Source organism: Mesoplodon bidens, assembly GCF_964165515.1.
Source record: "Mesoplodon bidens genome assembly, chromosome: 18".
Taxonomy (NCBI): Eukaryota; Metazoa; Chordata; class Mammalia; order Artiodactyla; family Ziphiidae; genus Mesoplodon; species Mesoplodon bidens.
This window is the reverse complement of record NC_138175.1, coordinates 53,157,807-53,168,822: the sequence shown is the minus strand read 5'-3', so window position 1 is coordinate 53,168,822 and position 11,016 is coordinate 53,157,807. Positions and strand designations below refer to the sequence as shown.

Genomic DNA, 11,016 nt, shown 5'->3' with positions numbered 1-11,016 from the left:
CACACCCTCTTGTACCAGAAGGACAGCATAGCCTCCTAACTTACCTCCCTGCTACTGCCCCTGCTCACCTCCAAATTACTCTCCTGCAACAGCCAAAGGCCCCCTCCTGCAACATCAACCCAAATACATCACTCTCCTGTGTCATGACCTTGGATAGCTTCCCGTCCGCCAAGAGTACATTCAAAGTCCTAACGTGGCTGTCCAGGCCCCAAATGATTGGGCCCAGGCATTTCCTCCATTTCCCATCACCCCAGCCCCACTCCACCAACACCGTACAGGCACACCAACAGGTTGTCAGTTACTCCAACACAATGTGCCTTTTCCTGCCTTGGCACATGCTGTTCCCTTTGCCTGGAATGCTCTTCTGGGGCATCTCCACTGAGCCAGCTACTTACCCACAATAGGCACTCGGTACCTATGGGTTCATTCCATGGAGGAGAGCAACACAGGGGGAGACAGTGGTGGGACCCTCCATCGACCCAGGGACCTCATTTCCCATGACTTTCTTGGGTCAATGACTCCATTTCCGTGGAATTTTTGAGGAGTTGGGAATTCAATTTCCTCATATGGGAACTTCATTCCCCATCAGCCCCTGGGGTGGAAGCGGTCAGGCAGGGCCTTGTTTCCCAACCTGAGGAAGTGGGGGGCAGGGGATCAGCCGAAGGGAAACCCAACATGGGAGTCTTAAGCAACTACATTTCCCAGGAGACCTCCAGAATGGCTCTCCTGACAGTGGGGCGGCCAGCGCCGCATAGCTTGCTGGGAATTGTAGTCCGGCAGTCTCCGGGGAGGGCTGGGTGCACCACCTTGGAGTTGTTACAGCTATTAGGAGCTTTCACACCGGCGGATGTCTGTGGCCAAGGGCGGGCTGGGTCAACGCCCGAAACCCGGGATCTTCCACACCCCATTGGCAGCACTCAACAATTAGGAGTTAGATCCCTTGGGGACACGGAGGATAACTGCAGTTCAGGCACGCCCTGGGACGACAGGCTTCCCTTCCAGCAGGGGCTTGGTCCTGGGCCTGTCTGGAGTTGTGGTTTCTCGAACTAAATCCTCCTCAGCTGCAGATCTGGACGTAGGAGAGAGACGGGGCCTCCCGACACCCCTCTCGGGATCCACGTGCTTTTGTTCCTTGGGGACACCACGCACACCCCAAGCTGGAAGGCAAAGGGGGACAAGCCTGGACCCGGGGCTCAAGGGTACCCCACCCCCCAAGGTTTCACCCTCAAAGAATGCGGTCCTTACACTTTTGTAAGCTGTCAGATTCCCGGGAAAGGAGATGTTATAAAAATGCCAGTTCTCAGCACTACCCCTGCTTCGTGTAAAATGTCTTCCAAAGGATGATCCTCTAGTGGCTGAGAAACCCAGTTCAATTGGCCCAGAGTCCCACCCTCTTGGCCCCAAAGCCTCACCCCACCTACACTGGTCCCAACCTATTCCCGACACCACTGACCTCTAGCCCAGCCAATCAGATATTATCCGTTGCGCCTCAAGGACCACAAGCCCATGAGAGCAAAGGTGGGATGAATGTCTGCCTGGCGCCCGGCTGTCAAGTAATGTCTAGAATGAATGGTAGACCTCGTCCCGGAAGCTCTGCATACCTGCATTCTCAGCACCCTTCAGTTCTGATGCAACACTAACTCCAACCCAGTTAAACTTCTTCCTTTACTCCACCCCCACGGGCTATGGGTGAAACCAGAACTGAGCCATCCAGGAGATGCCCGGTTCGTTCAGCTGCACGGACAGCACCCTTTCTTCACGCGTTAGTTACCAGGCCAGCTCCACCAAGCACCTCAGCTCCACCAACCCCAAGAGATGAGGGGGTCCGCAGGCCGCGAATGGTTAAATAAGATTACCAACAGCGTATTAATTACAAATAATGAGGGAGGAGCTAGAGGAGATGAGTTTTCCAAACGGGGAACCAGGATCCGCAGCCCCAGGGCCCGGGGGTCCGGCCACCCGGGCAAGGCAGCTCCGTAATAAATAATGGAGTTGGGGGCAGGGGGTCAGGGTTGCTCCTGCTTCTTCTTGACAGAAATCCGCTTCTTCCTTGCGGCCAACATCTCATAGAACGGGTCCACGCTCACGGCGGCCCTGCAGAAGGGGCGGGATCCCAGGGTGAGGGCCGAGGGGCCTGGGCCCCCGGCCACCCCCTCCCCAAGGACTCCGGGGCGCAGGCTCACTGGATGGACTTGATCCACTCGTCCTTCTCCTCCTGCGTGGGGGCCGAGATCCGGTACACCATGTGGTTGCCCTCAACCACCCGGCCATCTGCCTCTGTCTTGCAGGCTTTGATGAGCTGCCCCTTGTTGTTGCGGATGTAGAGCTCGAAGCAGTTCTGGGTAGACACGAGACGATGGACAGCTGGGAAGAGCCAACCCTGGGGCCAGGGGAGACCCCCCCAACACGGCAGGACGGGGTACAGGGAGGGTCTTACTGGTTTCCGGGGGTCGTCCACCTCGCGGATGCTCAGATTCTCCAGGGGGATAATTCCTCGGGGCTCCTTGTCCTGAGAACGAGTTTGACCAGATTCAGACTTCCAGTCTCCCCCCCACCCCCCGCCTCCCGCAGACTCAGGAGTCCGGCCCCCTGCACCTTGGCCCCGCCCTCACCGTCGTGTACTCAAAATAGTAGAGGCAGTTGTCCGTGAGGATAAACCAGCGCCGCTTCCACGTCTTCACCCGGCCCCCTGGAAGGGAAGGGGGGTAGGGGGCCTGGGCTCAACAGGGGGACAGGGCCTCTGGGAGGACGGGGACGGGGGGCAGGGGGTGGTGAGAGACAGAGCGAGTGCAGGGAAGGTGGGGCTGTCAGGGCCTCGGACAGAGCGATGCGTGGGAAGCCGGACGAGCAGGACGAGGCATGGTGTCTGGGCCCCGGGAACCGGTCCACCCCCAGCGTGCGGCTCTACACTCTCTAAGCCTGTGTGTCGACTCGGTTCAGGGCCCTCAGCCCCCCAGCTATGGGCCCGAGGCCAGGGCAGCCCCCTCCCCTTGTGCCATGTCGGGGAGCAAGGACGGGGCCGGCCTTGTACCTACCTCCTGGGGCAGACAGCGAGAAAGCAGGCAGGACCAGGCGAGAAGGGAAGGCGGAAGAATGGGGTGCCCCCGAGAGCCGCAGGGTTGGGGAGGGAAGGGATGCGCAGGGGGTGGCACAGAGATGGACAGAAACAGCAGAGAGAAACACGCAGAGGAGGAGGGAGGGAGGGAGGGAGAGAGAGGGAAGAAAACCAGTTACATCCACATGAGGGAGGAATGGCCTGCCCCTCTCCCACCCCGGGAGGCTGAGGATCCTGAGCCGCACTGAGGCGGCCAAGAGCACCTCCCTGCGCCAGTGCCCGGCTCCAGCCCAACCCCTAGGATGTGTCCCAGGCCAGGAGGGCCTTCCACTGCCACGGTGAAGACGTCTCTATAGGGAAGTCATCCCCACTAGGCAGAAGACAAAACCCCCAGTCATTGGGCCAAGGTGGGCATGGGGACTCATGTCAGCACCAGTACAAACTGGCTGTGTGACCTTAGGACAACCACTTGCTCTCTGTGGACTCCAGTCTGGGGACCCGCTCCAGCCCACACCTTCCTGCTTCAAAGTGACCTGCTTCTGGGCTCCCTGTGACCCTGCAAGGATTAAACTGCAGTAATACTGACTTTTATTAACCATCTTTGTGAATATAACCACCACCACAGATTCCCTTTCCTGTATTTCAGTGTTTAAGAGGTGCCTTCTTCTAATGACCTTGTGACGTGCTCTGGTCAGAGATCTGGGTCTAAGGCCACCTCTGCCCAGTGGCTGCTGGACAGTGACTGAACCTCAATCTCCTCATCCAAGAAATGGGAAGGATTCCTACTGCTGGGCACGGTTTGGAAGAGAACCAGCTCCTCAGGAAGCTGCCCCTCCTGCTTTTCTTTCCCACCCACTCACTGCCAAGAGCACCATTTGGCCTTCCTTGAAGAATCTAAATTCCTCCCAGACCTCACAGACCTGTCGGCCTCCCTGGAGCTGATGCAGGAATCCATCCACCCCAGCAAGTTGTCTGGAAGGAGTGATTCGCATTTTTTATGCACCAGGGACCTGCTACTGTGGCTGGAGAAGCGATTCCTCCATTTAGGAGCAGAATTCCATGGCGGGGGTGGGGGCACTGTGGATGATGAGACGTGAACAGAGCAAAGTCCTGCCTTGACCCTGTGTCAGGCTGGAAGCTTCCTCTGGGCCATCCCACTGTCTGGGCTGCCTTCACTGTCCAAGCCGGACTATATAATTCCTCACGAGATTCTCTGTCTCCCTGGGGCAGCCACTCACTGCTCCTCCATTAAAAAGCCACCGCTGGGACTTCCCTGGTGGTGCAGTGGATAAGACTCCGCGCTCCCAATGCAGGGGGCCCGGGTTCCATCCCTGGTCAGGGAACTAGATCCCACATGAATGCCGCAACTAAGGAGCTCGCCTGCCTCAACTAAGACCTGGCTCAGCCAAAAAAAAAAAAAAAAAAAAAAGCCACCGCTGACCCTACCAGGGCACCTACCACCACCAGGCCCAGCTCCAAGCCAACGGCTCTCAACCTGGGCCATGCGCTGGAACCACCTGGAGAGCTTTCACCGTGACTGATGGCCTATCCTGCCCCCGGTGACCCGACCTCACAAGCCTGTGGACTGGCTGGCCATTGCGGTTTTCGGGTCAATCTCTGGGCAGCCAGGGTTGACAACCACTCCAATCCTCAGCCAGCTGTACCTGTCAGACCTCTGCTAACTAACCCTGAATTTGCTGGTGCCATGTGTTCCAAGGGTCACTGGCCCCTGCCCCATCCATCCCATCGTGGCCAGGGGCTCCCGATTCACCTAAGCCAGCCAGGGTGCGTCCCCCACTCCCTACCAGGAATCAATCCAACCAGCTGAGAAGTCCACCAGGGTATTCTGAGACCCGTTTCCTCATTTCTGCAGGCTCTTTTCTGCCTAAGGGAGATGTTCTGGGGAGGTACGATGCCCCTAAAATAGCCACCACGCTACTGGGCTGATGAGGAGGTAACATACCATGGGGATAAATGCAAGAGTGTCATAGTCGGTCTGCCTCGGACCCCCAAGAGTTCCCTCCAAGTGAGGTAACAGGCTCCCAGGCACCCCAATCTCTTGGGCTATTTTCTGTTCACTACAGGTGAGAGCATCCTGAGTGAACACTCTCCCCCCAGAGGGGGACTGGGCGATCTGGTTCTTGGCTGTGCCCTCAGTGCCTAAACCAGGGCCTGGCACAAAGAAGGGGTTCAGTAAATATGTATGGGTGAACAGAAGGGGTTAGGGAGCACTGAATACAAGCCTGGCCCTGGGCTTGGGCCCGGCACACAGGGCTGAACTCGTTTTCGGCCCGTTTTTCAGATGTGGAAACTGAGGTTCAGAGAGGTGGAATCGCTGGCCTAAGGTCACATAGCGGGTACGTGAGAAAGCTGAGTCCAGAGCCTGGGGCCCACTAACCTCCCCCCTGCAGAAGCAGCCAGCAGAGTCAGCAGGGGACGTACCCAGCTTAAGGAGCCAGCCCTCCCGGTCCGGGTTGAAGAAGGTGTGGGTCAGATCGTTCCCATCATCCTCAGGAATCTTGAAGGGCTCATTTCGGATGCTGTCGTAGAGGTTCTGAGGGGTGAAGGCATGGTCAGCAATTCCAGGCTCCTGGGACCCTCCCAGGGCTACTTGGCAGTGGGGAGGGGGCTCCAGCAACCAGGGAGCCAATGAGACCATGGGTGGGACGGCAGATGGGATGGTGCAGGGAGGGAGGGAGGGAGGGAGGGAGGGAGGAGGCCGGGAGAAAAGGGAAGCAGAAGGCAGGAGAGTGGAGGGAGCCCCAGGGAGGAGAGAGGAGGAAAGATTAAAAAAATATGTGGAAACACAGACACAGAAAGAGCTGCTAGGTTCTGAGAGAGGCCGACAGGCAGGTGGAGAATGGGACACACCAAGACCCTGGAAGAGTCACAGAGCCAGAGAGAGACAGAAAAGAGAGAGAGAGACAAGACATGCAGCCAGAGAGAAAGAAAGAGGAAAGAAATGGACATGCTGGCGTGACCCCGCTGTCCACGGGCAAGGCGATGATCCCGGGTGGGGAGCTCAGGCCCTGGGACACCCGCAGGGAGGAGGGCCCGCGGCAGGATGAGGGACAGGGCTGAGGGGGCTGGGGGAGGGGGAGGGGGGGGGCCTGACCCTGAGCAGCTCCTCAGGCAGGTCCCCGCCCTCATTGATGCCCCGGTTCATGGCCACGAAGCGCTCCAGGCCCGGCTTGTCCCGGACGTTGGGGTTGTGAAGGCTGGTGTTCAGCATGATCACGGCAAAGGACAGCACGTAGCACGTGTCTGCATTGGACAGTCAGGGGGGTGATGACTGGGGCATATAGGCCCCCAGGACGCGAGAGGTCAAGCCCCCAGCTCCCTCCTTCCCCAGGACCCAGGAGCCTGGGCCCCCACCTGTGGACTGGAAAACCCCGGGGTTGCATAGGCAGTAGCGCTGGGCAAAGGCTTCCATCATCCGGTCAATCTTCTGGGCTTCTCCAGGGAGGCGGAAGCTCCAGAGGAACTGTCTGCGTCAGAGAAGGGCCAGGTGTCGATGCCAGGACTGGCAGGACCCCCTCCCTACTCTCAGTCCCCGCGATAGGAACTGGCCAATGAGAGCTCCACGCTTGCGGCCAATCTGACCACCGAGCATCGGCCATGAGACTTGTGGTGGATTTATACGGAAACACCCTCCTTCTTTCTACTAAGGTTGCTGAACGGGTCTGATGGTTGCTAGGGGCTTCTGCTATCATGTGGGAGGAGGGTCTGCAGCGAGCAATGCCCACACCATGGCAAGCACGATCAAGAGAAAGAGAGAGTTGTCCTTCTGACACCATTTGAGCACCTGGATACAGGTATGCCGGGAGGAAGCCCCACCGTGGACTTTGGTGTCACGTGAAGGCAAGCCATTCCCTAATTTTTGTTGCTGTTTTGTTTTGAGTAGGGATCATCACTTGGAAAGAAAGCCCTGACAGGTACCTTCCTGCCCTTCCAGCCTCGCCCCTCTCACCTGAGGGCCTGCACCAGGTTGAGGTCGGTGAACTCATGCAGATCCACGAAGGCGTGGAGCACGGCCAGGTTCAGCTCTTCCCTGGGAGGACAGGGACGACGTCACGCGCAAGAAGGGGCTTGGGGGGGTGGGCGTGGGAGTGGACAGGAGGCGAAGGAGTGGGGAGGCTGCGGCCCCTCTTCTGCACAGAGGCTACCCCTGTAGCCGGTGAAAGTTTCAGCCAAGCCCCCGTCACAGGCCCGGCACCAGGGCAGGGATAACTCAGAAGGCTCTTGGGAGGACTGTCTGCCTCGAGAACCCCGGCTCTGCTGGCCATCACCTCTCTCCGAGGAGCCCCAGGTTCCACAGATGCCCTGTGGAGATGGTCTCCCAGCCCCCAGTGCCCTGTGGAGATGGTCCCCCATCCCCCATAGGTCCATGGACAATCCCAGTGCACCCCAGATGTCCACAAAACGACCCCCACAACGCCAGATATCCGGACCATCTCCATGCACTCCAGATGTCCACAGACAATCCCCAGAAATCTACAGATGACCCCCCACACCCCCAGACTCCCCGGAGAGTCCCTATGCACCCCAGATGCCCACAGATGGTCTCTGTACTACAGATATCCAGAAAGTTCCACACACCCTAGATGTCCACACAATCCCTAAGCATCCCAAACATCCACAGATGGTCCTGTGCACCTCAGACATTCACACAGTCTCTACACACCCCAGGTGCTCACAGATGGTCCCCAAGTTTCCCAGACTTCACAGGAGGTCCCCACGCACCCCGGATGTCTAGACGGTCCCTGCACATTCCCAACATCCACAGATGATCTCCATGTACCCCAGATGTCCACAAATCCCTAGGTACCCCCGGATATCCACAGTTGGTCCCCATACTCCCAACATCCAATCTCAGGCACCCTACACTTCTAGATGGTCCCCACACACCCTGGACGTCCACAGATGGCCCTCATGCTCTCAGATGTCCATGGGCCCCTTGTGCTCCCTAGATATCCACTGATGACCCCCCCACTTCCTAGCGGTCCACATCATTCCCATGCACACCAGTTGTCTACACACCATTCTCACACTCCCACGCCACCCACAGATGTTCTCCACTGTCCCCAGACCTAAATGGATGGTCCCCACATTGCTCAGATGTCCACAAAGGTCCCACACCCCCCAGATGCTCACAGATGGTCCCCAGGTTCCCCAGAAGGTCCCAGGCTCCCCCAGACTCCTGTCAGCCCATTTTGTCAAAATCCAGTCATAAGGCTGATCTATCAGGGCCTCTTCTCGGGAGGAGTTGGGTGCATGGGGCCGAGGTGAGAGGCCAAGCAGGAGGTGGTGGGGGGCAGGGGGCGGGTCTCACCTCTCCCCCAGGTAGTCCCCGATGGCCGTCTTGTTCAGGCCTTCGCCCTTGTACAGGAAGCGGGCAATCTCCTCGGGTGTGTTCTGCAGAAGTTCATTCTCCACCAGGAACTGGATCCCCTTGGGGGCGGGAGCTGGATCTCAGGGCTGGGTACTCAGAAAGCCACCCCCCTCCCCCCACATCCTCAGAAACCAGAGCCTCCAAAGCCACCCCCACCCTCAACGGAGTAGGGCCGAGTTTTACTTTCAGGCTTTTCCCAGGTCCTTAAATACCATCCGTCCCACGTCTTAGCCTTTGCATCTACTGTTCCTTCTGCCTCTGCCTGGTTAATTCCAGCCCCCCGGAAGCAGGGTCTGGCAAGGAACAGGAGCTCCGTGAATGTTTGCTGAATGACTGAACAAATTACCATTGCTTTGGACAAGAAGAATAAAGTGGGAAACTGTCAGTAGACAGCAGTCCATCAAGGACTGTGAGGGCCAAGCCTCAGGCTGGACTAAAGCTTTCTCAGGTTCTCCTGATGCCACAAGGACCACCACTGTGGCTATATCTCACTCTGGATCATGGTATCCATGTCTAGGGGCTCCCTGAGGGCAAGGCAGGGTCAAACTCTTCTCTGGGTCCTCAGCATTGCCTAGCAGAGGGGCAGGCCCGAGGGAGGCCTCAGGAAATGGGTGTAAAATGAACGACTGAATGAATGAACAACCATCTTTCCTCCACCTGGTGAACACTAACTCGTCCTTCAAACCTGACCCGAATATACCCTCCTCAGTGAAGCCCTCCTTGATGCCACCAGGCTTGCTCCCCGGAGTGTCCACATCCCTGGTACCTCTCTCTCTCTCTGTCATGGCACTTGTCAACCCTCTTCTGTACACGTCACTGTCCATATTCCCTACCAGACTCAATCGAGCTCCACCTGGGGACTCTAAGTGACAACAGAAGTGGGCCCTAAAGTATGAGCAAAAAGGGGAAGAAGACCTCCCGGGCAGAAGTTCCAGCCCAGGAACAAATGCAGCCAATATCTGAATCCAGGGATCGGGACCAAGTCTGTGCACCTAAGGTAGACCTTTAACCACCATACTTCTGGAACAGAGAGATGCCAGAATCCCCCGTCTGGATGTCTCCCTGGCTGATCCCAGCCCTGTGGCCCCAAGCACCTTTTTGGGGTCCATATTGAACTTCTTCCTGCCCATTGCCATTTTCCGGTTCCGTTGCAAGGTCCTGCTGCAGGGACAGAGAACGGAGGGTGGAGGGTCAATGCCTGGGCATCCCTGGCCCTGGCCTGGCCTCATGACCCCCAGGTTCCCTGCCCCAGACCTCACCTGCCCTCAATGGCCTCCAGACCCTCCACCTCGCTCATGGCTTCGCTGAGCTCCTCGCGCAGGCGCTGGATCTCCACCAGCAGCTCCTGCTTCCGCCGCCGGATGTTCTCTAGCTCCATCCGCTCCTCCGGAGTCAGGTCCGGGGGTTCTGGGGGAGGGGATCAGGGGTGGGAAGTCAGTTCTGGGGACTGGGAGCATGGACTTCTGAACTCTGGGGGAGGACAGGGCTCCTAGGTTCAGGGGCAGGAGGAGGATGAGAGTCCAGCCTCCTGTTCCCTGGAAGAAGGGGTAAGGCCTAGATTCCTCAGTCCAGGGGAGGAAGGGCTAGGAATCTAGACACTTTAGTCCTGAGGGAGAAGGGGACTGGGAACCTGAACTCTTAGGTCTGTGGGGAAAAAAGGGCTGGAAGCTTGAACTTCGGTCCATTACTTGAAAGGAGGCTGAGGCCTCGGTTTCCTGCCTCCATTCTTGGCGAGGTAGCTGTAGGTCTGTGTGTCCAGACTCTTGGGGTCCATGGAAAGCAACCATGGCAGGCGAAGCTGGTGACAGCTTGCAAGAGTTGACGAAGGGGGCGGGGCATCGAAGGCCCCCGTCCTCGCCTTAGTGGAATCTGTAGCCCCCAAGATCTCTCCTCACCCCCCCGTCCCCAGAAGCCCCCTCCCCTCTCCCAGCAGGCACTGGGCTCGCCCGGCCCCTCCAGAGGGAATGGTTCCTCCCCGGCCTCGCCTCCGCCGCTCCCACCCCCTCCCGCTGCCACCGGAAACAGGCTCGGCCCAAACAATGGCCTTGGAACGCCCCACTCTCCTGCCCCGCCGGAAGCCCGACCCGTGCCCCACAAAAGCGAAGCGACGACTGAGCCGAACAGCTTCGCAGGGTGTGGGCCGGGAAGGAAACAAAAAAAGCTGGGGCCGAAACGCTCCCTCCGCTCACAGACGGCCCCGCCCCTCCCCGACTTACCATAGACACCGTCCTCCATGGCGGCTAGGAAGGCCCGCGGGGAGTCCGGGGCGGTCCCGCCGGTCGGGCCTGGATCCGCGTTGGCCCGCGGGCTCGGGTGAGCCCGCTCAAACGCCCCGGGAGCCACCGCCGCCTCCTCAGCGCCAGTCCTCAGCGCTGAAAAGACTCTCCCTTCGCCTCCCAACCGCCCCGCCAGTAGGGACCGCCCCTCGTTTTGACACCGCCAAATCCACGGCGGGCCCTCTCGTCTGCTCCGCCTCCGATACCGAAGAGTCGCCCTACAGGGCCAGTATACGCGCAAGGAGTAGACGTAGCAATGTCCGGCCGGAGGTAGACGGTCTGTGAGGCCAATC

The 11,016-nt window shown here is 58.6% G+C and overlaps 1 protein-coding gene across 1 annotated transcript; it reads right to left on the bottom strand.

The window, feature by feature from the left end:
- Positions 1-1,864: 1,864 nt before the first annotated feature.
- On the bottom strand, positions 1,865-10,821 carry CYTH2 (cytohesin 2). Its single transcript, XM_081217603.1, has 12 exons — positions 10,664-10,821; positions 9,707-9,854; positions 9,542-9,608; positions 8,388-8,506; positions 7,026-7,106; positions 6,431-6,543; positions 6,171-6,319; positions 5,498-5,609; positions 2,613-2,689; positions 2,438-2,509; positions 2,184-2,338; positions 1,865-2,094 (listed from the first exon to the last, which is right to left on the bottom strand). The coding sequence occupies exons 1-12, from the start codon at positions 10,680-10,682 to the stop codon at positions 2,007-2,009; spliced, it is 1,200 nt and encodes a 399-aa protein (XP_081073729.1). The 5' UTR covers positions 10,683-10,821; the 3' UTR covers positions 1,865-2,006.
- Between the last annotated feature and the right edge of the window lie 195 nt (positions 10,822-11,016).

Excerpts from the sequence above, each read along its gene's own strand:
- CYTH2 (XM_081217603.1), bottom strand. Across the intron at positions 2,690-5,497 it reads GGGCTGGCTCCTTAAGCTGG|GGGGCCGGGTGAAGACGTGG; the intron begins GTACGTCCCCTG and ends CTTCCCTTCCAG. Across the intron at positions 2,510-2,612 it reads ACTATTTTGAGTACACGACG|GACAAGGAGCCCCGAGGAAT; the intron begins GTGAGGGCGGGG and ends ACTCGTTCTCAG.